At 41.9% G+C, this 26,870-nt stretch overlaps 1 protein-coding gene and 1 long non-coding RNA gene across 12 annotated transcripts in view; one reads left to right on the top strand and one right to left on the bottom strand.

Annotated features, from left to right (window-relative positions):
- The first annotated feature begins 4,061 nt into the window (after nucleotides 1–4,061).
- LOC137216956 (uncharacterized) lies at nucleotides 4,062–6,548 on the top strand. The gene is made up of 3 exons (XR_010939909.1): nucleotides 4,062–4,304; nucleotides 5,720–5,931; nucleotides 6,427–6,548. It is a non-coding gene; the product is annotated as an uncharacterized lncRNA (long non-coding RNA).
- Nucleotides 6,549–13,467: 6,919 nt separating this feature from the next.
- KLHL13 (kelch like family member 13) overlaps nucleotides 13,468–26,870 on the bottom strand; it is a 186,737-nt gene continuing 173,334 nt past the window's right edge. For all 11 annotated transcript variants that reach the window (XM_067722564.1, XM_067722572.1, XM_067722563.1 and 8 more), the window contains 3 exons: nucleotides 25,396–26,191; nucleotides 17,199–17,312; nucleotides 13,468–15,073 (listed from right to left, as the gene is read on the bottom strand). In XM_067722564.1, coding sequence (XP_067578665.1) covers nucleotides 14,586–15,073; nucleotides 17,199–17,312; nucleotides 25,396–26,191 — 1,398 coding nt within the window. In that variant the 3' untranslated portion in view covers nucleotides 13,468–14,585. The remainder of the gene's footprint in view (nucleotides 15,074–17,198; nucleotides 17,313–25,395; nucleotides 26,192–26,870) is intronic.

The following is a 26,870-nucleotide window of genomic DNA, read 5'->3' as shown; positions in this document are numbered from 1 at the left end:
CCCCTGACTTTTGTCTGTGGAAAAACTTTAGCCAAAGAATAAGTTTAACCAGAGAAGTGAGAACAGGCAGAAACAAAGGAAAACAGTCAAAGGAGACCAAATAATAATAGTTTAATCCTTAAGCGTAGTCAAGGGCCTTTAGTTCCTTCTCAAGGACTAGAGATAATATTCTGAGCCACATCCTGTGAGCTGCCTTGTAGATACTGAAACGCACACCAGATGGAAGAAGTTAACTACACGATGACCAGGCTATAGCCGTGACATAAGCTGCCACAATTCCGAGAATTGGCCTCAATGAAATGGAAACAAACTGACCCTGGAACTGAAGATTAACTGTACCTAAAACAATCAAGATGACGCCGGTCAGACCACCAATGACCAATTTCAAGATGACTGTCAGAGCTGACTGTGCTGATTCTGCATGTAGCCCCCTCCCTCTGTCTAGAAAAGCTCTTGCCCCCTGATTGTCGGCCGGGGGGCGGTGGGGGGAGTCGGCCTTTGGACAGGCGTCCGCCCTCCCCCCCAACCCCGGTTGTCAGCCTCCAAAATAAAGCAAACTTTCCTTTCCACCAACTTGGCCTCTTTATCGGCTTTTGAGCGGCGAGCACTTCTGGTTACAGTACTGCAGAGTCCCTGAAATTTTCCACATAAACAATCAGATGATCTACAAACAGGGCCGGTTTTCCTCGTAAAGAAAAACTCAAACAACAAAAATAGTTTAAAAAGAGAAAGGAAAACATTTGAAAATGTACTTCTCAAAGTTCTATAAAAGCACTGGAAAACCACAGGTACCTTTTACATTCTCATTACATTATCTGCTAGTATTCTTTTGGAGGAGTGAGACCGCAGGAAGCCCACCGTTCTGTTTTGTGGCGTCAGGATATTGAACAGAGTTTTCTGGCTTAAGTGGTTGAGGGAGCCAGTCAGAGCTACGGATCCCAGTGGTGGTGGTGTGAAGAAGGAAGGGGTCAGTGGAGATGGCTGGTGTCTTAGTAAAAAATACCACAGGCTGGGTAGCTTATAAACAACAGAAATTTGGGGCGGGGGTGGGGGATAAATTAGGAGTTTGGGATTAACAGATACAAACCACTATATATAAAATCAACAACAAGGTATAGCACAGGGAACTATATTCAGTATCTTGTAATAAACAATGGAAAAGAATCTGAAAAAGAGTATATATGTAGAAAGCAAAATCACTTTGCTGGACACCAGAAACTAACACAACATTGTAAAGCAACTATACTTGAATAAAATAAAATAAACCAAACAAACAACAGAAATTTATTACTCACAGTTCTGGGGGCTCGGCGGTCTAAGTCCAAGGTGCTGGTAGATTCTGGGGAGAGCCTGCTTCCTGGTTTCTAGACGGCTGTCTTTTCTCAATGTCCTCACATGGCAGAAGGGACAAAGCTAGGTCTCTGAGGCCTCTTTTATAAGGGCACTAATCCCATTCGTGAGGGCTCTTATGGCCAAATCACCTCCCAAACACCCCACCTCCAAATACCATCATCACCTTGGAGATTAGGATTTCAGCATATGAATTTTATGGGGACGCAAACATTCAGACCATAGCAGCTGGCTTCCAGTGAATCCAAGAGCCAGCACTGTCCCTAGAACACCCCAGTTTAGAAGGAAAGCCTTCGTGTATAACTTTAACATATTAAATGAGGTGGAAAATCTGGGCGAGAATCCCGAACGACACAGGCATCCTGAGGCCTCATCAGCCACAAAACTCACAAAACTCAACGTTCCGTCATTCTTGTGCCGGGGCATGTGAGTCACAGGCCCCGGCCTCCCTGGGATCTGCTTCTCAGGCCAAGAAACAGCGGGGGTGGACTGGACATGAACTCCTATTGATGGGTATATGCTCCTTACATTCCAGAAGTACCAGGACCAAGATCCTTCTCTCTGCTTTCAGGCATCCCTGCTAAGCCTTTCTGCGAGTTCCTGGCCTCCTGCACTCAAGTCAGTCCAGCTCGAGGCTGTCCATCTCCCTCTGGCTACATCTTCCACCGCATTTCTGCCATGGCCCACACCCACTGCAGCCTTGATCTTTCTGAAACACGGAGGGTCAGACAGATCCCCCTGTTATAGGCTGGCACCTTGGCAGGCTTCAGGCAACTCACTCAACTCTTTTTCCTTTGATCAGAGACTATACACTTTTCCTCTTAGATTCACAGAAAGCAATAGTAGACACAAATGGACTTCACTGTTTTCCTGCCTCTATACAGACTGATGGGACCACATATATTCTACCTTGGACAAGCCTGAAAACAATAATAACAACAGAATATATTTCACTGTCTCTTTGCCTCTCTTTGAAAGTGGAGGATGGCTCAACAACAAGGTCTTACTGTACAGCATAGGGAACTATATCCAATATCCTGTGATAAACCATAAAGCAAAAGAATATTTTTAAAAATGTGTATATATACGTATAACTGAATCACTTTGCTGCACAGCAGAAATTAACACAACACTGTAAGTCAACTATACTTCAATTTAAAAATATTGATTAAAAAATGAAATAAAGATTAAAATTGAGGAAATCAAGCAAAAGAGACTAAGACAAACATATCACACATATAGATAATATTGGAAATGAGAACAAGTGATCTATAAAATGAAAGTGATGAGACATCTATGAACACCTTTTTGCCAATAAATTAAAAAATAGATGAAATTGAAAAAAAAAAAAAGAAACTGGAGGGGATCCCGGCTTTCACTGAGTCGCCATTCCCAACAGAGCCTCCATCCTCTGTGCTATGTGAGCAATTGAGAGGTCTTCTGCCCGTGACTATAGTGTCGCCGCCGCCCTTCTTGTCCCTCCAGTGCTGGACCCCTCCAAGCCATGGCCACTCTCACAGGGGCCTCCCTAGTTCCGATCATGGTCATTATCACTCAGAGGGCAAGTGTTTGGTGAAAAATTCCTCAAGAGATGGTTTCTCCCCTTGTGCTGTTGCTACCCCCTCGAAAGAACTCTGGCTTGGGCTCCTCTCAACCCTTGCCAATGACTGTGGGTCTGTGGCCAAAACATCTGCCAACTCTCAAGAGCCCCTCCCGCTCTCAAGAATGTGGAATAAGGGTCCACTCTCCCTCACGTAACCAAGGAGCCATCTTCCAGAGACATCCGGGGGGTGAAATGGGCTCATTGTCTTACAACCGACCGTGCTCTGCTATCTGACCCTTAGTCAGTCCACCCCAACCCCCAGCTTCCCAGGCCAAGCAACTGTTGCTTTCCTACATGTATTTAGAGTCTGAGCACGTTAGGTGGGTGGCTCTCTGGGCTCCTGGACCTTTGGGAGCCTGTCTGCTTGCTACATAGAAGAAAAGAACAGATCGAAAACTTAGCGTGGAGTGAGTGAAATGCTCAGTGTGTGGGTTCACTAAAAGACACCCATTGCCCCCTCCTTTCCCCCCACCCCGTAGCATGTGGGTTCTTAGTTCCCCACCAGGGATCAAACCCGCGCCCCCTGCAATGGAAGCACGAATCTTAACAACTGGACTTAACAACTGGAAGTCCCCATGCCCCCTCCTATAATGATCTGTTGGAACATTTCAATTTTCCATGGTGCCTTCCTGGATTTTTGGCGACTGCGAGACAGCCCCTGGCTATCCATGCAGAAGAATGAGTGGTGTGGCTAGGACACCCCTGACGAATGGGTGCCCCAATCTTATCGGGGCCACCCTCACAGATATCCAAGAAAATGGGACATGCAGGACTCGTTCTATGAGGGTGCTGTCTGCTTCATTCCACGAATAGGAAAGTGGCAGATATGGGGGAGCCCTGCCCAATGTGTTCATGAGGCAGTTCTCCCTCCTCCCTCACCACCTTCAGACTCCTAAGCCCAACCTCTACAAAGGGGTCAGCTCTCCAGCTCATTGAAAACTCTGTCTCCTTAACCTGTGACCACACACAGTGTTTCCCTCGGATGCAAACTGGGTAGCGCCTTCCTGATGGATGAGTGAGAATTCTTTCACCTTCCGAAGACTCCCATGCTTTCCGTGTACCTATTCTCAGATCTCTCTCTCTCTTTCAGATATGCTCCTGGAAAAGAACCAGATCTGGGGCTTCCCTGGTGGCGCAGTGGTTGAGAGTCCGCCTGCCAATGCAGGGGACACGGGTTCGTGCCACGGTCCGGGAAGATCCCACATGCCGCGGAGCGGCTGGGCCCGTGAGCCATGGCCGCTGAGCCTGCGCGCCCGGAGCCTGTGCTCCACAACGGGAGAGGCCACAACAGTGAGAGGCCCGCGTACCACACACACACACAAAAACCAGATCTGCCCACTTCCATGAAGAGGTAAGTGACTGAGGGGGATTCAAAGAGGAAATCTATCAAAGGGGAGAAAAAAGAAAGAGCAGACACCAGGTGTGACAAATGGGCAACGCCACGGATTCCAGCCATGTCCCAGGCGCCCCTGACAAAATATTCCTCCCGTGGCCTCTCTGGATGGAGCTCCGTTCATGAGATTTCTTCTTAGATGATAGTAATGGGCGTCCTTTGAGGCACTGGCCTCACTGGCCCCAGAGTCTCCCTCAGGCTCCAGGCTCAGGACTCAAAACAATTGGGCCCCCACTATAGAATTCAAAGAATCTTTCATTCAGAAATACATACATACATACACACCTGTCGAGCCCTGTGCAACTTCCCTACCTGAGCTGACCAGGCCATGACGGCCATCTCCGCCCCTTGACATCCGTACACTGAAGGGCAGTGTGTCTAATTCCTTAGACTTCCTGGAACCTTGCCTTCTCTGACCCTCACAGCTCCTGCCCTGCAGAACAATAAGTACCATCAGCTAAGTTTCCCCACGTCATTAAAATCTGTATCTGCACACTGCTAAGTAGAAATGAACGAGCGAGTGCAACTATGAGGAACCTCAGAAGGCAGTCAGAAAATACGATTCTGTCACAGAACCCTAGGAGTCTCACAGAAGCAATTCACCGGGGCCAGCTTTTGAGCACGTCCCTGTGTTCCCCTGGCCCATCCTGGAGACTGGGGTTTCCTCTGTGATAGCCAACCAAAGCTTCCTGCTGGAAACCCTGGTCCAGAGGGTCCAGACCCTGCTTTGATCATCTGTAATCAATTTCTTGCTACCAACCTTAGTGCATAACTTTGGGTTTGGAGTTTTTCCTCTTACGAAAAAGAAGCAAACCACGCCTCAGAGGTCGTGACTCGGTTTCCCCCTGTATTTTGCTCTTGACTGTCTACTTGACAAGAGAGGTTCACAGTTTACACCGAATGGACAGAGCCCACAGTCCCCTGAGGTTCTGACTCCGGCTCTGGGCTTCAGGAGCTCCCCCAGGATTGAGCAGTGGGCAAGGGCTTTTATAGATGGAGGGAGCGGGCTACGTGCAGAAACAGCACAGTCAGCTCTGACAGTCATCTTGAAATTGGTCACGTGGTTGTCTGACCAGTGTCATCTTGATTGTTTTAAGTACAGTTAATCTTCAGTTCCAGGGTCGTAGCAGACGGGGTTCCCTCATTGATATCTACAAAAGCAATCTACTCTCGTCCCCTCTCTGACTTCACGATCTCAAGCCCCATGAGATCTTTCTGACTGACAGACCCTGCATGAGACTCTGCCAGTTCCTTGGCAACCCATTGCCTCTTAAATCAGAGATGAGACTCTTTTGCTGGGGCAGCATCTGCTAGCGCTTCACCACGATGGTCTCTTTCTTCTTCTGAGTCCAACCTTAGATTTTACTTCCTAGCCTCCTTGAAAGTTGTGTGGGAAGTTGTGCACCACAGCCAGATCTGGCCCGCAAATCCTCTCACTCGCTCCTCAGCTATTCCCTCCTCTCTGATTGGTGCTCACCGGAATGGAGACGATCGTGGCTGTTTGGGAAGCTGTAGATGGGAGAGCTGTCTCCTGAGTGACTGCGTGGAGGAGAGCCGCCCTCAGATCCAGAACACAGCTTGCCTGGTACGTGGGTACGAAGCAAAAATGTTGACTTTATCATTTGGGGGTCTGTGTGTTACAGCAGTTTAGCCTACCTTAAGAAATACTTGTAAAAACTCACTTTTGCTCAGTTCTGTACCCATGGATGCCCCAGGCATGCTTCTCAGGCTTCTGGCCCCACTGAGAGCTCTGAAAAAATGTCACCCTTCCGAACCCGTGATGGAAAATTCTATTGCTGGAAATATTTTCACTGATGATGATGATTAGCCCTTTCGGGCCATTAGTCTAAGGCAATGGACTAATTGAATTGAATCCAAAAAAGATTCAAGCCCTTCCCAAGTGGGAAGGGCTCATTCAGAGTCATCAGAGGGGGGCAGGGAAAGGAGACTAATTTTTTTTTTAATTTTATATTAGACTATAGCTGATTTACAATGTTGTGTTAGTTTCAGGTGTACAGCAAAGTGATTTAGTTATACATATTCATATAGCTATTCATTTTTGGATTCTTTTCCCATGTAGGGTATTACAGAGTATTGAGTAGGAAAAGGAGACTTCAGATTGCTGTGTCCTCAGTTGTGCCAGGAAGTTTTCAACTTGAAGGCTTTTTACCAGAAATGAAGGCTTTTCACTTTTTTTTTTTTGCGGTACGCGGGCCTCTCACTGTTGTGGCCTCTCCCGTTGCAGAGCACAGGCTCTGGACGCGCAGGCTCAGCGGCCATGGCTCACGGGCCCAGCCGCTCCGCGGCATGTGGGATCTTCCCGGACCGGGGCACGAACCTGCGTCCCCTGCATCGGCAGGCGGACTCTCAACCACTGCGCCACCAGGGAAGCCCAAGGCTTTTCACTTTACATTTCATTTTTAGTATTAAAAATTTCAGCATGAGGAAGACGGCGGCGGATGGGCCGTCCAGCAGCCTGTGTGCCTGACTCAGCTCCCTCTGCCAACTCCCTGACTCCAGATACCTGACTCTGGAAGAACGTAGCCCTGGCTGTGACCGCCCCTGCCCCCCGCACTGGATCAGTCTGACTGGTTGCCCAGCACCACACAACCTGACATTGCCACGACTTTGCAAACCTCTCACTCCTGAGTCAGTTGTCCCAAACATTTTATTCTGGACTCCTAATTGGTGGAGACGTACAGCCTATGTACACACATCCAGAAGCCTCCCAAATACATCCACACGTTCCCTGTAACCTTCTCAATGCTCTAGCAGGAGAGACTGTGATCATCTCTCTTACCTGAGGGTGTCAAAGACTTGGTAGGAAAAAGCTTCTAGTACAGGGACAGAAAGGAGGCACCCGATATAAGGTCACAGACGTCCCAGCCTTTATCAGCTCTCGTGGCCACCAGGACACCTACTCTTGCCCTTGAGTGCTCTGGCCACAAGTCACTCTAATTTGTCCCAAGGACAAAGGACCTGTCCCTGGCTAGGCCATGCTAACTGCATTTGGTGCCCTGCCACCACGTTCCCAGCCTTGTTCCGAAAATCTGCTACAGCAACTTCATTGCACATTTGTTGTGTTTAACTAACAGCTTGGAGGCTGCCTTTTTAAAGACTACAAAACAAACACTTGGAGATCCTAGCTCAGATCCTGCCAGTTTTTGTCATTTTGCATTTCTCTCTCTACCGGGACCAAGAAGCCGTACAGTGAAGGTGATGGGCAATGAGAGGCAGCAGTGTGAGTTCTTCCTGACTACGTCCCACGATGTCCTTCCGAAGCAGGCAGGCCTGAAGGTATGTGTAGACCACAGTGAGGTGGAAGGTAGCAGGTGGAGAGGTACTTCCTGAGCCCTGAGTAGGAATCAGTTCTCCAGACAAACTCTGTTAGCTTTCGAGAAATATTTGACCTCTTGATTGGCACACACACACATTTTCCTTTGGACCTGAGTGGGGTTACTCTGTGTATCTTGAACTTATTATTTGCCTAGACATCAATTTGGGGGACATCTTGGCTCCAAATAATTTGCCCGTTCAATGGGAATGTACCCCTTTCCAGGGATCGAGTTCCTGCCCCTCACATCAGGGCCCTGAGGCCCTTGCGTATTCATCCAAAGGTAAGCATCTAACGTAAACCCGTCCTATCGCTGTGCTTCCCAAGGAATTTTCAACCGATGATGGGGAACGGGGAGCATTTTGTCATCGTGGGGAAAGGCAGACGTTCTCCGAGCCCCCATTCCTAGCCACTGCCGTGTCAAAGAGGCTGGGAAGCAACGAGTCCAACCCTGAGAGAAAAGCAGAGTCAGAGTACTGACACTCTTTGAGTCCTTCCTCTGGTTTTCCCTCTGTCCCAGCAGCAGCTCTGGTCTTCTTATGGTTGTGTAAGATGCCCCAATAACTGGTCTCATATATTTTTTTTCTTTTCGCCTCAGCTGGTTGGAGTTTGGTTTCTATGGCTTACAGTCAGGCCCTTTTTGCCTTCTGTACGTAATTCATTTCTTTATTTCCTTATTTTGAAAGCTGTACATTTTATTTTATTTTTGTCCACACCACGCAGCTTGCGAGGTCTTAGCTCCCCGACCAGGGATCGCACCCGTGACCCCTGCAATGGAAGCGCAGAGTCGTAACCACTGGACCGCCAGGGAAGTCCCTGCTTTCCATATTTATTAATGTCTATTACAGCTACTGTTCCTTTTGAGAAACACCTTCGTGAAGAGATTTGTGTGACGAATCAAAATCATGGCCTGCTGCCATGATTGTGTGCCACTTACGCTACATTCAGAGTATGTGTTGTCGTCTAACATGGTTTTGGTGCAAATTCCTACCAGGCTAGGGCAGACCTTATAGGTGGTTGTGGCTGCCTGGGTTTAATCACTGAGGGAACAGGTAGATTTTCAGATAAGACATGAGAACTGAGAAATCAAACCTTAGGTGATGTATCTGCTGGGGCCTCGCTCTTTGGTGTCAGGACTTTAAACAACCCAGGAGACTTGAGTGTGTTCCTTGGTGGTGGAGGGAATGGTGGGAAGAGGGCCTTTGTTACATGGAGTATGCTCAGGACCAATGAGCAGTGCTTTCAACCATTTTTGATCAGGTCCCACATTAGAACATTTTACTTATATTGTAACCACACACACACACACACATATATAAGTATTGTTTTGTGAATTTTTTTCTTTTGATTAAATACATGTGTATATATAAGCACATACACATAATCCAAAGAAAACTTCACAAAACAATACTTGCATTTATGATGTACGGCACACTCTAGTTTTTATTCCATTTCTGTAAAAAATGTTTCTAAAATTGATCTTACAATTCAGTAGTTCTCAGACTTTTGGGTCTCAGGACTCCCATACATTCTTAAAATTTGAGGATACCAAAGAGGTTGTGTTTATGTGAGTTATAGCTATTGATGTTTACTGTATTAGAAACGAACAATGAGAGGGTTTTTTGCTTTTGTTTTTTGGCCCCGACCAGGGATTGTACCCGGGGCCACGGCAGTGAAAGCACCGAGTCCTAACCACTGGACCACCAGAGAACTCCCTGAGTGAGGGTTTTTAAAATACAAGAATACACAAACTCATATCCTATTACGTGACAGGGTAATGGCATCACCGTGTGCCCTTCAACCTCTGGAAAATGTCACTGTACACTTGAGAATGAGAGTGAAACAGGCAAATGAGAGCTTAGTATTATGATGAGAATAGTTTTGACCTCATGAATTCCCTGAAAGAGTCTCAGAGACACCAGGTTGCCTGGACCACACTTTGGGAATTTCTGTACTAATAGGTTGTGACCCAGACTTTGAAAAACATGAACCTAGAAAAAGCCTAGACTGATTTGGGACAAAGTGAACCAGTCAGTCCAATTAGCTAAATTTCCTTCTCCATGTTTCCTTCTTGTTCTTCCTTAGAGAGGAGGGTATTATGGTTAATTCCCCAACAACAATTTCATGTAAGATAGTTAATCTAAGCCAATCCGTGCACCGCATTCCCCTGGCAACAGGGCCACAAGAATCATATGTCCTGGGTTGCCTCCATCAGACTAAAGAGAATTTAAATTCCATGATTGAGGGAGAGGTTTTCTCTCTCTGTGGATGTGAACAAGGGATGCTACTGGCAAAACACAGTGTTTACAAATGCTGTTGCAAACAGAGTGGGGATATGAGGAAAAAAAAAAAACCAACCTGGGAGTTTGATGACACTGAGCTAAGTACATCTTGCCTGGGGCCTCCTTTATCTCCAGTGGGCTTTGCAGCTCTGTGAGAAAACACATTTCCTTATTGTTAGAGTTGGGGATTTCTGTTACTTGCAGTAAAAAAACATATTGACGCACAGAGATTTTAGGAAAGTCTTGTTAAATATCCCATCCTGTACTCTGCTGGTTACAGAGTATTTTAAAGGACACGTTGTGTGTGACCCTGCTTAGCACAGAACCAGCAAGTTGGGAGTTGGGGTAATTAGATCAAGTTGATCAGGGGGCAGGAGCTAGGCTTTCATGGACTGGCTGCCCCTTGCTTATGCGTATTCTTTTATTTATAGCTTTGTGGCAAGAAAAGTTGTATTTTATTAATGCAGGCACTCGAGTCCCAGGCATTCATTTTATAAACATCTATTTTTGTGACTTGTTCAGATGCGGCTTCTTTAGACACCCGTCCTAGCCTCCAGCACACTACGTTGTAAGCCTCTATCTACCCAATTAGACTGAGCTCCTTGAGGGCAGGGATTCAGTTTTATTCATCTTTGTAGACCCTAGGACTCTTCATTGACTGATACAAAATACATTCACAGTAAATCTTTCTTGAAAGAATAAATGGGGGGCTTACCTCGTAGCGCAGAGGTTAAGAATCCGCCTGCCAATGCGGGGGACACGGGTTTGAGCCCTTTTCCGGGAAGATCCCACACGCCACGGAGCAACTAAGCCCGTGCGTCACAACTGCTGAGCCTGCACTCTAAAGCCCGCGAGCCACAACTACTGAGCTCCCGTGCCACAACTACTGAAGCCTGCGCGCCTAGAGCCCGTGCTCCACAACAAGAGAAGCCACCGCAATGAGAAGCCTGCGCACCGCAACAAAGAGTAGTCCCTGCTCACCACAACTAGAGAAAGCCCTCACGCAGCAACGAAGACCCAAAGCAGCTAAAAATAAATGAATTGATTAATTTTTTAAAAAAAGAATAAGTGAATGATAATGAAACGCACTCTTGTAATGCAGGAGTCAGCAAACTACAGACCATGGACCAAGTCTGGTCCATGGTCTGTTTTTCTATGGCCCAGGAGCTAACAATTTTTAAATGGCTGAAAACTCAAAAGAGGAGTCATATTTTATACTATGTGAGAATTATATGATATTCAAATTTCAGTGTCCTAAACTTTTATTAGAACACATCCTCACTCATTCATTTACACATTATCGACATTTTTGCACTACAACATCAGAGATGAGTAGTTGCCACAGAGACCAACGGCCCACAGAGATTAAAATATTTACTGATTTTTACAGAAGACGTTGGCCAACCTGTAACGTTCTGATAATTGTGTAAAACCAATATACTCGCATTTAGCAATCGTTACTGATATGGGGGGAGATGAATGACTTCTCTTCTTTCTTGTATTTACCAATTTTTCTGTATTTTGCCTTTTTATAATTACCAAGAGTTGTAAAATACTACATGATTTGACCGATTTAAAATAAAATTCCTTTAATCCCTGTGGACTTGTTTCACATTTACTTTCCTGCCCGCATACTCCAAGAGATCTCTGATGTGGAAAGGATTAAACCTGAGGTCTAGTGCCTTGAAAATAAGACACAATGGCCAAGAATAAAATTAGAGGCAGGGCCAACTTTCCACATGAGGAAGTCTACTTACCATTCTTGGGGGGGTGGGCAATACACAAAGGCCCTTGAAATGGAAAAAAAAAAAAAGGTCACAGTTGAACTAATGAAATACAACACCACTTACTTGCCCTATGGGGGCATTCTCTCTGGGTATAATGGGAGGGAATTATTTTAGCAACTTGCAAGGAAACAATACATACTTATATATTGTTAAGTCTCTAAAGTAATATTAGAGAGGAAACAGGTTCAGGTCATCATTTTACTTTTCAGGGCAAACCTGATTATGAGCTGAATTTTTTTTTAATTCTAGAAACAGGCGAAGTAGCTGTTTTCTTTCATCTTCCCCACTCTACCAACCTTGACCAGGAAGGGAAATGATGAACCTTTTGAGATTTAATGTATTCAGTAGCTCCTTTTTCAAGTAGATCAAGAACCTAAGAAAGGCAAATGGGAGAAATGCTTGTAGAGCCAACTAATGACTGTCAGAGATTTTTTATAAAGAAAAATTGTTATTCGCTGTGAAGGAAAATGTGTAATAATTTACCAGCTGTTGGAATTGTTTAATAACAGCACTTGCATGACATGAATTGTTATTCTAAATAACATATGGCCTGGATGCAGAAAAGGTAAGCTGTCAAACGGAACCTTGTGCTTTGTTATTCCCTGTGGCAAACTGCGACCGGATCACCAGCCCTGTTTCCTCTTCTTTCTGGGCACGCGGCTATCTGCTCTTTTCCAGTCCCCTTTGGGCTTCTGTGTGGACACAGGATTGACTTCCGGACAGCAGAACATGGGTAGAAGTGATGCATGCCTCTTTCAAGCCCGACAGCCCTCATACCTGCAATGTTCCATTTTTCTTCTGCTGACTGAATGGAGAAGATTCCGAGGACCCAAGAGGCAGAAGAAGCCACAAGATGGAAAAAACCTTTGCTGCTTGGAGGAGAGCCGCCTGACCAGGAACACCCATACTGGACTGTGGTGGGACCATTAGTCTGTCCTGTACATGCTCCCATGTTCAGGAGGGTGTTAACTCTCTGCAAATGGCTGAATCTGACCTGCCTATAAGCAGACGACTGAAATCACGTGACCAGTTTCTCTGACTTAAGAACAATCTTGCCAAAGAGGGTCTTTCAAATTCAAACCAGGCTTCTCCTAACATTCAAAAGTACCACTGATGGGAAAATTGTTTTCTTCATTATGATTAACTCAAGACAGAGGCAGTGACATGGGCACCGCCAATTCTCCACTAGATAAGAACTTCGGCAACACTCTAGTTGGTTTGGAATAGCTCGAAATTTTTGGTTCAGATTTAATCGGGTCATTTGCAGATAAAGTAGGAAAGATCATACATACGGCCCTAACATAATTATCAATCTCTTACAAAAACATTTTTTCGGTCGAGAACAGATCTCTTAAGTCATTTTACACAATCCCTTCTCATTAGGCAAGATGGATCTTCCGGAAGATCCGGGAAACCGACCTCAGAAATTTCACTGCTCTTGTGGCTTAGACATATTATTACCCTGTGGGGATGGAGAGGGGTCAGTTAGCATCTTCTACAAACTAATTCCTCAAAGACAACCAACAATGAGTTTTCACCAATGAAGTTTGACCTGTTCAAATTCTTTTCTTCCTTGAATGAAAGTCATTAGTATTCATTAATCCAAGCTGTTCAGTACTCTTAAGTTCTGATCATTTGGATCTTGGCATACTAAAAAAAAAAAAGAAAGGTATTTAATCAAAGGAAGCCAAAGGAAGCCAACTCAGACAAGAACAGGATACCTCACACCAAAGCGACATTAAATGTTTTTATTGAACAAAAAAAATAAAACATGGAAGTGGAATTCACTGAGCGAAAGGAGCTCTCACCAGGTGGAGCTGCTATACTTTGTGCTAAATAATCTTATGAACTGAGTATACAGAATACATATAATATGTAAGTTACCTCAACAGCAAAGGAGAAGGTGTAGATTACAGTTTTGGAAGGAAAAATTTGGCCAAATGACAAATTGAGTTGCTCAAAATTTCTAGCCCTTATTCACCTAAATTCAGTATGATTCTACCTACGTGCGTTCAGTACGTGCATACTGAATTCCCATTTTAATGGAAGCTGCTTTTTGGAAGAAATTTCAAAGTTTTCTTTTTTGCATTCGTTTGACGTGCTACTCAGTTTTTAAAATTCTTCTATTTGATATATGTGTGTGTCTATATTTATACACACTTAAAAAACCCCAAAGCCTTGCTTACAAGTTGAGGGGTCATGCTGTTTTTTTAAATTAATATTCGTGAATTACAATTATTCTTTCTCCTGTGTGTCTAAGAAACTCGATGTGTTCTCAATGTACCCCACAGACAGGTGGGCTGACAGATATGTCAAAAATACTTTATGAAAAGAGGGAGGTAGCTCATGCGAGTTGGCAACCTTTTGTCTATTGTTTCCTGTTGGAGCGGGCTACCTCCCTTTCACATCTCACAGTCAAAGATGAAAGGAAAACTTTTTACTTTGAAGCCTAGTTAGCACAGTTGTACATTTACTATAATCCACCTTCAACTTGGTTTATTGGGCTTTCTAATGTAAGATGACAAATACCTTACACCCAGTACACAGCATCAAAAAAGTACTGCAGAAACATCTTATAGACAATACTTTGCCTTGCTTTTTTTTTTTTTTTCTCCTCGTATGTTAAACATCAGCTTCTATGGGATACATTTCCAAAATGGTTTTGTTACCACCAAACAAACAGCACAAAGAACATCAATGTCGTCTTTTTTCCAATATTTGTATCAATTACTGGAGGCTAATCCTAACATACACTACTTAAGGGGGAGGGCGAAAGAAGAGAATCCATGACACGTTGCAAAGATAGGACTACAGCATCTTAGTTGTAGGGACGATCTTAAGGTGCAGAAAGAGGGGACTCTCTAGAAGGTGATGGTGTGGTTTCTTCAGGTGGAAAAACTGTGAGTGTGCAAGCTCGGATGCCACCCAGGGACTCTGGGAGATCAAAAACCTTATGCCATTCATCTTTATCTGGATCATATTTCTGCACTATCTCTACCATACAACGATTATTCCATGAATACCCACCAACCACGTAGATTTTATTTTCAAAGACAGCGACCCCAACATCACTCTGCCCTCTTAACATGGCAGCAATTGGGGTCCACTGGTCAAGGATCGGTGAGTAGTATTCACAGCTTAGGACATCATCATAATCGCTTGTTCCTCTGAAGTGATTGCCACCAATGACATACAGCCTTTCTCCCACTGTACACATGCAATGCAGACCTCTGACAGTGGTCATTGGCGCCTTCTGGATCCATTTGTCAGTATCAGGGTCAAAGCACATGAGCTCCTTTTGGAAAGTGTCATGAGTAATTCCTCCTAGAGAATGAAAATTACAGGCATGGGGTAAACAGATTATTATAAAAATGCAAAAGTAAATAGGAGACTCTCTGTCACAGGTCACAGATAATTAACGTCTATCCAGGTATTATGACATTTTAGAGCTTATCAACCTTGTTCTTATAAATGTCTCCCTGCTATACTTTCTCTGGATTAAAAATAAAGAAAGTAACATTTTCATCTCCTTAAAGAACAAAAATGCAGCTTATGTTATTGTAATGACTTTCTCAGACAGAGACCCATGGGATTTAAGAGGCTTTACGGAATGAAAATATATTTTGGCCACTCTTAGAGTTGGGTTTACAGGAAATCCCAACTAAAGCATCATTCATTTCTGCTGCCCTTCAGCGAGCACCCTCTGGGTGCTGAGCACAGGGCTAGGGCACTTTAAAGCCTAGGTGCCCGTTTCCTCATTTCTCAAATAAGAATGTCCACTCTAGTTCTTTCATTAGGATTGTGACCATGAACTGAAATAAATCACAGTGCTTCGGAAAAGTCGAAAGTATTGTGCAAATGTACAAGCTTAGACGAATGTTCGGAACTGATTATTTTTGTAGAGTTTTGGGTGGGTAGGGTGAGGGTGGGTAATGTCCTCTCTTAAAAAGCTAAAGAATTAGAATGCTGAATATATATGGAATTTTGTGTGTACAGCAATTCGTTGTTGCTCTATTGAGTCTATATCATCTACAAAGGATATTCTTAGAGCACATCTAAATCAGCCTGTACAATGAAAGGATCAGACTATATATTCTGCAGATTAGGGAGAAAACTAAACTAATCTTTAGCCATATCATTCAGAGCTCTATGTCTGGTGGCCAGATGGCAATCGATTTTTTTTTCTGCTTTTAGATATTTTTTCTGTACTTCACTGAATTGTCAGCAAGCAAAACAGTGCTCTTTGGTTTGAAACTCAGCTGTGGTTCCTAGCCTACTCTTGACTGGGAAGGTCATTTGTGCAACGTATCCTAGTTATACCAAAGCACCACTAGAACCATTCGAATGTCATTTCTTTTCCCCCAGAAGACTTGGAGCTCTCCTTATAATGGCATAGCAGCTACACACGTAAAACAGGTGGATGGTGTAAATTACTGATTAGTGGATGGCTCTTTCAATATAAGATGTCCCATAGTTGCTCATATATTTAACACCAGAAACCTGCCAATCATACACTACAGGCCTTTCCCTGATCCTTCTTCATTAGCGATTTCATAAGGCAGCGTTCAGAGACTCAGACCACAAACATCACCTTATCGCCTTTGTTCTCTAATAGCGTAACTGCTGGCCTGACACTGGCAGGCCTTCAAAAGGGGGAAAACTGTCAGAGGTAGACTGTGTCAGGGCCAAGTGGTAAGAACCTGAATAACGGAATAAAATTTCAATACCTGAAGTGAACATTACATTAAAATAAGACTCCTTTCTAAATTCTACGGAAGGATGATTTGAACACCAACAGTTTGAGAACGAAAGCTGTTACTGGGACACTGAGCGAACTGCAACTGTTTCAGGATTTTTTATCAGAAAAGTATATGTGCATATGGCCAAAATACAGGTAATCAACACAGAATTATTTATGCAATGACACCATAGTAGAACCCATTATAATGCTAAGGACAAGAGAAACATATATTATGGGTTGCACTAAATGAGAGAATGAACATTATTATGCATTATATGCATATTGGTAGCAAGTTTTATGCACAGTAGAGCTTATATGTTACATAATGATATATTTCCTCATAGAGTTTAGCTAAATTCTGAATAAAAATGAATTAAATGTTGTTATAGAGAATATGAATGGTGGTTATTAGAGTACCGAGTTATTGGAGTACAGGGTATGGGGACTGAAAGGCAAGCTGGAGAAGCTGAAAGCTTTCCAATTTCTTCTAAGTAAGGTATTTACAGTAGGATTGGTTTGCCGCTAGTCTTATAAACTTATAAAATGCCAAAGGATTCATATGCAAATGTACACACAAAATATATTCTAAAATCAATACAAATTACATTTTGGTTATCCATTTCCAGGATTATTATTAACACCAGATGGAAAGATGGCGACATAGCTAAAAGTCTATGTATTACATTAATTGCAGTTGCAATTATTTACCTGAAATATACATTACGCCTCCATACACAGTTCCAGCATGGCCATAGTGGGGCTCACTCATTTTGGCAACGTAGGTCCATTCATTTGTTCTTGGATTGTAACATTCTACTGTAGCTGTTGTTTAAAAAATAAAAGGAAAGAATGAATGAATTTTTAAAAATGATTTATAATTTCAAATTTAGCAATTAATTATTTTTCCTTTTAGGCGGAACAATAATAATATCCAAATAACTGAAACATTTCTATTATAGCTATGAGATATTCTTTGGGGGTCACTTATATTAATTATTGACATTATGTTAATAATATGAACCATTAATACATTGATACATGTTACATCAGATGAGCTACGTAATATAATAAGGTAACATTTCTGTTGCTGCAGAAATCACTAGTATTGGGCTTCCCTGGTGGCACGGTGGTTGAGAGTCCGCCTGCCGATGCAGGGGACATGGGTTCGTGCCCTGGTCCAGGAAGATCCCACATGCCGCGGAGCGGCTGGGCCCGTGAGCCATGGCCGCTGAGCCTGCGCGTCCAGAGCCTGTGCTCCGCAGCGGGAGAGGCCACAACAGTGAGAGGCCCGCGTACCGCAAAAAAAAAAAAAAAAAAGAAATCACTAGGATTTCTTTTCTTCTAGGATCTTGTTACATCTTTATAATTTGACATTTCTCCCATTTCTTTGCTCTACATATGTGGGAAGAAAAGATGAAAAACATCACAAGGAAGAAAAACACTTTGATTCTATATGATACACCATATAGGAAACAAAGGTTAACAGATATGAAGCAAAATTTTAAGTTGAAAATGAAAGTATGCACACTGCCTGGTGTATGTTTTGATGCCTATTGCTTTATTTTATATCCAGACTACAAAATGGACACTGACGATAATTTTTCAGTATTTACACATTAAAGCCAATAGCTTGTATATAACCACCCAATACCGTTGTAGCCAGTACTGCTCTTAACTTGAAGATGATTAGCAGCATAACATGAAGTTCAGATTTTTATCAGGGGTACTTCCTCTCAGTAACAAATTTATCATCTTTAACATAAAGTATCTGAGGCCTCATCTTACTTAAATATCAATCTGTCATAACCTCAAGACTAGAACAATGACAGTCCAGACAGATAGAAAATGTGATCTTTTTTAAAAGGCAGAAAAACAATAGGGGTGTTAGGAGGACTCTGGTCAAAAGTACAACATCTAGACTGATTTGAAAAGTTTATACTATTTATTGCAGACGTTGCCACTTGCTAACCCAAATGCTTGTCTCCACTAACCCTGCTTTTTTCTTACTAACAGAACCACAACACTGCTCAGGAAAGCACTCTGCCCAACTCAAAATAAAATTCAAATGAGCAGGTTCCCTTGAAGCTGGAATTGATGATACGATACAGTTGGAGGCAATGGAACGGGAGCAGGAGGATGCTGAGTGGGGCTATTTGGCCACCGGAGTAAAATTCGGCTACTTGTAGCCAAATGCAATCCTAATTGATGAATCATCCTTTGAACAAGTTTTCCTATTTAAGAGAACAACAGTAATGTGAGAACAGGCAAAACCAGAGCGAGAGAGAGGTTAATTTTCCACTCTCTTCAATAACTTCATTTCATCAAATTCACTACATGAACTACTTATTTCTCCTCTAACAACACCTGTATTATACCACTTCTCGTATCCCTTTACTGATTTCCTTTTCTACTTTAGTTTTGAATTTTCAGTCTTATTTCAAAGGCTTTTAACTGTTCTCTTTTTTTATCTCTTGTTATTTTTGTTCATTGCTTCAGGCTTGGACCCTTACCAACTCTATATCTTCTAAAGCTTCCCATCAGGTAGCAAGATCCTGCAAAATCTTGCCCCCAAATAAGGGCTATTTCCACAATTAATGACAAACTAAAATTGTTTGCTCCAATACTGTTTGTGACTATTTTCAGTCACTGGATGTCTTCTTCTTTTTTTTTTTTTAATTTATTTATTTTTGGCTGCAGTGGGTCCTCGTTGCTGCGCACGGGCTTTCTCTAGTTGTGGCGAGCGGGGGCTACTCTTCGTTGTGGTGCACGGGCTTTTCATTGCGGTGGCTTCTCTTGTTGCGGAGCACAGGCCCTAGGTGTGCGGGCTTCAGTAGTTGTGGCACACAGGCTTAGTTGCTCTGCAGCATGTGGGATCTTCCTGGACAAGGGCTCAAACCCGTGTCCCCTGCATTGGCAGGAGCATTCTTAACCACTGCGCCACCAGGGAAGTCCTGGATGTCTTCTTGAATGTTCAGTTCCATTTGCCTTCAGCATGACTTTTGCCTAATCGACAAGCAAAATCCTCCTGAATGTATATCATTAATGGTAGGGTTTTATCCGATAAAAGAATGTAGTCTAATCACACATCCTATCAGAAGGGTTTTAAAGACTTCTTTCCATCTATTTGATGTCAAAGGTAGCTTTTACTCCAGTTCTGTGCTTTTCTTAATGAAGAATTCTGCCTTGACCTTTGAAATTTCTAGACTGTTACACTCTTTCTTTGCGTCTAATTCAATCTGTTCTGATGCAGTTTGCATTAGTTTCCTCTTATTTTTTTATAGGGAGCTAGAATCTGAATAGCTATTCACTCTTTACGATTATTAAAATTTTCCTATGTAGAAAGATAATGCTGTTCTTCTATCACTGAGTTAACTGCATTTTTTTGGTAATGGGGGTTATAAGAATCCATCTATACTTTCTCATACAGGGGTCCCTGAAATGTAAGATGGCTATTAATCACCAGTAACACAACAAGTATATAACAGTTCATCATCCCTAAACTTGTCTTCTTCCAGCTAGATAACCCATCTCCTTTAGCTTTTCCCATCATTTAATCTTTACTGTCTCCATGCAGGATTGTTATTAGTAAAATCAATATATTTAGTTTTAAAATAGAATATATCTAACTAACAAGTCTATATATTGATACATGCCCTTAGTTCTATTTTCCACATTTACAAGGCAATGAGATGTTAGTGCCAACCACCTTGATAGGGGGAGGGGACACGGGATGAGCATCAAGGAGTTGGAGCCACAAAGCAGTGAGTCCATCACAGTCTGTGACAGGTAGGAATGGTAATGAGGTAATTGGGAAAATCTAGAACAGGGGAGGTCAGGCAAACTACAGCCTGTAAGCCGAATCCAGTACATTGTCTGCTTTTGTATGGCCAACAGGATAAAAATATGAATGGCTTTTACATTTTTAACGAGTTGGAAACACATATCAAAAGAAGAATAGTTCGTGAAATATGAAAATTATATGGAATTCGAATTTCAGTGTTCATATATAAAGCTTTATGGGAACACAACTTCACTCATTTGTTTATAAACAAATTGTCTATAGTTGCTTTCATAATACAACAGCGGAGCTGATTAGTTGTGACAGAGATCCTACAGCCTGCAAAGCCAAAAAGATTTCCTTTCTGGCAACAGGGATCAGTTTTCTGATCCCTATTCTAGAGAACCACCTTCAGTAGTCTGGTGGCCTAGTATTTAAATTAGAGACCCTCCCTAATTTAAGAATTGCACTTCGGTTGGTTATGTCACATTACTCATCAGGGACTCTTATTTTCTCAGGTGATTCCACTGGAGTTCAGAATCGCGCACAAGGGATGACGTGGAATTTACTTGCTATTTGAGGTTAGGAAAGAGATTAGTCCTGAAGAAAACCATTTGGACAATAATGGCTCCTACAAAGAGGGGATGGTCTCTAGAATCCTAGAGTGCCAGTTGGTAATATGTCGCTTAATAAACTGCAAATCCATTAAGGGATATGGATGCATTTGATAAATTTCAGTAATTTTATTGTACATTTATTTGGAAAAATCTAACACGTTTTCTATAAGTTATTTCATTATTTGAAATCCTGACTTATTTAACTGAAGTGAAAGATATCTGCGCTGTCATATTTCTCAATACAGAAAACCTCAATGGAAGATCAATTTCTTATATGACAATTTTGAAAGATACCAGAAATAACTGACCCCTTTTTCACTTAAGTGACAGCTACTCTAAGCTTTCCCCAGTTTCCCACTGTACCCAGTGTCAAAGGAAAGTAGCATTTCTAAGGAATTATATTTCAGCAATAAGCCAGGCTCACACACACACTAACAGTATCGTTTTTATGTACTATGGGCTTGGGTCCATACACTCCATGGCAAGATTTTAAAAGGCTAAATGCATTAAAATGATCTAAAATGTCTTGCAAACGCTGCCACTGTTTTCTTTTCATCATTATATACAGGCAATGGTTATTGTGTGTATGAAGAATAAATGGTGTACTGGTACTAATGAACCTGTTAAACTGTGAAATGATTTTCCCATCAATCCCGTTTTCCTGACACCCATTCCTACTCCCCTTCTCTATTTACATAGACATATGACTGCGTCAACATAATCAGTTAAGATGGAATGTTATTACAACAGATGTTAGTGTGGGGCGGAGGGAGGGGATGCCATTAAAAAACGCTTATGGAACATGAGAAATGTTAAAAAACCCTGCCTTGCTGGAACATTCAGAAGTATAAGCAAGCATTTCTTTAGAACCAAAATCTACTATTCTGCCAAACTAATGGGTCTAAGAAAATTACAAAGGGCAACTGACACATATCCTCTTCTTATTTACACAAGGAGAAACATTATAAACAGAATTCGGAAGAACACATTCATGTTCTTCTTTTGGGAGGTAACCAGGGTGGTTACATCACGATTGGTTACCTCAACGATACAGAATGTGATGAGACGGACCCGCCTACTTCATATCCCCACATGGGAGTAAAATAGGAGGAACTCAGAGGGGTAGCGTGGGTCAGGCGGAAAACCAAACAAAACAAAACGAACCTGCTTGCTACTTGGTTTTACATAATGACTCTTTGGGGCCTGAAGGTTCTCCTGGAATCAAGACTCTATATTGGAGTGTACTTAATAAGTCAATCACGTGATTTTTTAAAACAAACTTCCAATATATTTTAACTTCAAATATGCAGCACAGAATGGATTTGCTGGGTATGCTGATTTTAAGGGAAGCAATTATCTTCTACAAAAGCTTAGTTGCTTATAGATTCTAGGAGAAAATTTCAAACGGAAAGAAATATCAAATAGTTGCCCTCTAGATGGAATTATAGTTGTCCTTCGGTATTGAGGGTTTGTGTCTATATTATAATCATACATTTATTTGTGAAAACACAGTTTATGAATTAAGATAAAAATGGACCTCTGTTTACCATCTAGACGGGGAGTATTTTTTTAGAATATTTAAATCATTATCCTTAGGTTTAAGCTCTGGGCGATTGTGTTTTTAAAGTCTAAATATAATCAAACAGTTATTACAAATTTAGGAACAGCTCATGAAAAGCATGATTCTCTTGTATCCTGTCACTTTCAAACTGAAACACAGAAGACTGTTTTTAATAAGACATTAAAGGGGTGATTTCTGAAGGTCATGAGCAAGGAAGCCAGCCGCTTGCCCAACGGGGTAGTCTACTTGTTTCCAATTGAGCATAACGTGGGAAGAACTCAAACAGGGTAAGGATTAAGTCAGAAGAAGGAAGCCTCTAGTGCCTCAGTCTTATATAACAACTCTCCTTGGCCTAAAGATGAGAAATTCTCAGAATATAAATATTAGGAACAATATATTGAAAACTTAATAGCTGCATATTAACAGAGGTGATAACATTACCAAGCAAGCAGTGACTGAAAAATGGAGCTATTTCCTTAGAGAAAAGAAGTTTCAAAACGGCCACTGACTGCCAGGGCTAATGACCTATAATTTGTAAACCTGTAAAGATGAACTTACATAAGTGGTTTTTCTAAGAAAGTGTCAAGTCACTACTTGCATCTTCTGGTTCTTTCCAGACACCATAAATTTAAAATAGTATAATAACATGAAAATAATGTGTGTGGGCTGACTGAGGAAATGACAATTCTACACTAAGGGTATTAATGTGTCAAGTGCTTTTAAAAGTCTGATTATTAAAATATATTGGGAAACTTGTGTGGTTCATGATCCTGACAGCTAGTCCAACAATCTGGAAAGTCTGGCCTTAGAAAAAATTTCACTGTGACAACAAAGGGGAAAAAAAAATGGGTAGGAAACATCAGTAACATTAAGACCATGTCACTCATACAGATTGCCAACAAACACATGAAAAGATGCTCAACATCACTAATCATTAGAGAAATGCAAGTCAAAACCACAGTGAGGTATCACCTCACACTGGTCAGAATGGCCCTCATCAAAAAATCTAGAAACAATAAATGCTGGAGAGGGTGTGGAGAAAAGGGAACCCTCTTGCACTGTTGGTGGGAATGTAAATTGATACAGCCACTAGGGAGAAAAGTATGGAGGTTCCTTAGAAAACTACAAATAGAACTACCATATGACCCAGCAATCCCACTACTGGGCATATACCCGGAGAAAGCCCTAATTCAAAAAGATACATGTATCACAATGTTCATTGCAGCACTATTTACAATAGCCAGGACACAGAAGCAACCTAGGTGTCCACTGACAGATGAATGGATAAAGAAGATGTGGCACATATATGCAATGGAATATTACTCAGCCATAAAAAGGAACGAAATTGAGTTATTTGTAATGAGGTGGCTGGACCTAGAGTCTGTCATATAGAGTGAAGTAAGTCAGAAAGAGAAAAACAAAGATGGTATTCCATATATATATGGAATCTAAAAAGAAAAAAGAAAAAGTGGTCATGAAGAACCTAGGGGCAAGACGGGAATAAAGACGCAGACCGACTAGAGAATGGACTTGAGGACACGGGGAGGGGGAAGGGCAAGCTGTGACAAAGCGAGAGAGTGGCATGGACATATATACACTACCAAATGTAAAATAGATAGCTAGTGGGAAGCAGTCGCATAGCACAGGGAGATCAGCTTGGTGCTTTGTGACGACCTAGAGGCGTGGGATAGGGAGGGTGGGAGGGAGGCTCAAGAGGGAGGGGATATGGGTATATATATATATATATATATATATATATACGTATAGCTGATACACTTTGTTGTACAGCAGAAACTAACACAACAATGTAAAGCGATTATACTCCAATAAAGATATATATAAAAAAAAGACCATGTCACGAACAAGAAAGAGCTTGATAAGCTGAAAAGTTTAAGAGCTGAGAGCAGCTCTTTTTGTCTCCAATAAACTGCTTATTCTCAAATCCATTAGACTACCTTTTATTTTTTAGAATACTGAAGAAAAAGATTCTGATAATTACTCTGAATTTATCCAGAGCCAATGCCAATATTTTATACTTCCCCAGCATTATGGAACCTGGAATACCGTTCAACTACAGGGACTCTATTTCGAACAGAGAATAAAGGAAGATGGGTGTTACCCATTGTTACCAAACAATGATGGTAATGACAGATATGTAACACATGACATAAAATGTGGTCTTTCTGACTTCTTGGACAGCCACCTTGTTCCAATTTTATCTAAAATATCAAAATTAGTGTTAATTTATGTAGCCAAAGTATTGGTCTATGTTAACTGTACTTGTCGCTGATCTTAGATTAGGAAGAAGGGACCATCAAATAATAAAGCTTACCAGATCAGTTTACAGTGAAGAAAACCGTTTCGTATTTCACCAAGAGAGAATGATTTTTGAGACTAATAGTTACCTATCATAATACTCACAGTAAATAAACTCTGGATAATATTGAACTCTGAACACTTAGTAGATAAGAAAATCATCTTACTCTGTGGCCTGTGGTAGGTAACAGATTACGTAAAAGAAGCAACTATAAAAGTCCGTGCTCTGTAAGGAAGAATTTTAACCTGTTCAGTAAACTATTATGTGGGCTTTTAAAATGGAAAATGAGGGAACATGCCAAACTTCTGTCCAAGATACTATTAGAATTTAAATTAGCAGAACATACTTTTTAGTTGAACCTTCAAGATGAAAACCATAGATATTGCACAAGTAAAACATTCTGCAAAATATTGATATATTTGTAAGATAATAATTTGTAGTGTGGCCAACAATGTATGCCCAGATAAGGCGTACAGATGGTCTCTGATATTTTCTAAGAAAAACAGTTTAAAATAAAATCCTGGCTACATTTTTTGGTCTTTGATGTTACAAAACTGCTTATTTTATGATTTGACAAGAATCTGGGGGTAAAGAAATTCGTCTCTATGCTTAATAGAAGTGCACACACTTACGCAGTTCACCAGCTGCATTTCGCCCACCAACTGCATACAGGTATCCTTTGAGGGCACTTAGGTGGAAGAAGGTGCGCTTTTCATTTAAAGATGCAACTTGCATCCACTTATTGTATCGAGGATCAAATCTGAAGACTGTATCAACTGCTGTTTTTCCTTTTGTGTCATAATTACTCTGTCCACCGACGACGTACAGGAAATTTCCAATGACGGCAATGCCATGCTGGTACCTTGGGGCATCCATGGGGGCTAAGGACTTCCACTCGTGAGCCTTTTCATCATACATGCGCAATTCCTTGCTGACAACCAGCTGCTGCCTCAGCACTCCTCCTAGTGTAACCAAATGAGTGATGTCAGACCGAATGGCAGTCCTGTCTGACTGCATCACTGGCTGCATATATGGCATCATCTGGTAATTGCTGGCTTCCAAAAGGAGATTCACACACGTGTTGTCAGTTCTCATGAAATCCACGGTTTGCACGTAATTAATGAGCTCTTGTGGTGTCATCAGTGGAAATCGTATGTTCTTCATTAATTTTGCAGCAAAGTCCATCCGAGGCTCTTCCAGGCGTAGCCAGCGACAGGTAGCCTTAAAGAGCTCAAGTTCAGTGCAGTGCTTAAGGCTATTACTGGAAAGCACAAAGGCAAGACGTTCAAAAGGGAGTTTCAAGAACTCCCCGGTGCTCAGCAATGCAGGAAAATTCTTCAAGACGAAACTGTTAACGTATTTATCCACTTCTGTCAGGTTGTAGGTGTTGGCAATCCGCCCAACTTCGACACAATTGTCTAAAGTGACCTATTAAGCCAATTACAAAAAATTAAAACCCAACTACTTTCATGGCACTCACGCCTGGATACATAAATACCTGTACTAGAATGAGAGTAAATACGCTTTTTACTGCCCCTATAGATGCAAAAAAAGCTTCCTTTCTCCATATATTAACGATTTAAAGGGAATTCACAAACTACCCTTACCTAATCCAATAGAAAGGTGACTAAAAGAAAATGCTCATTCCAAGTCAGTAGATTGAACGTTACTCTGAGAAACAATGGTATAACTTGACTATGGCCAAAATAATTACTCTTCTCTCCTCAAAATGTGTCCTCACCACCCCCAGCCAGATACTAAGAAAATTCTGGCCAGATGGAAGTTCTGGAAAAATAGAAAGTTATTCTATTATGAACCATCTCAATCCACTTTTCAGTCATGATTCTTAAAAGTAACTCAGCTAGCAGATCCACACACAGAAAAACTCTAGTACCCGATCCCTAAATGTCTCTTTCATGTCAACAGGCTTCATTCATCACTATGATTCATTTTAATTCCTTTAAAAGTTATTGCATATAGTGAAGATAATTTCATAGGGCCATTATTCCTAGGGTGAAGTTATTCTCCATATTATTTATGTTTAAACAGAAGCAAGGAAATCACCTTCTTGAGGGCTGGAATGGGTGTTTCCACATCAAATCATTCC

This window comes from Pseudorca crassidens, chromosome X (genome assembly GCF_039906515.1).
Source record: "Pseudorca crassidens isolate mPseCra1 chromosome X, mPseCra1.hap1, whole genome shotgun sequence".
NCBI lineage: Eukaryota > Metazoa > Chordata > Mammalia > Artiodactyla > Delphinidae > Pseudorca > Pseudorca crassidens.
Note: the sequence above shows the minus strand (reverse complement) of the source record. Positions and strands in the feature narration are given on the sequence as shown.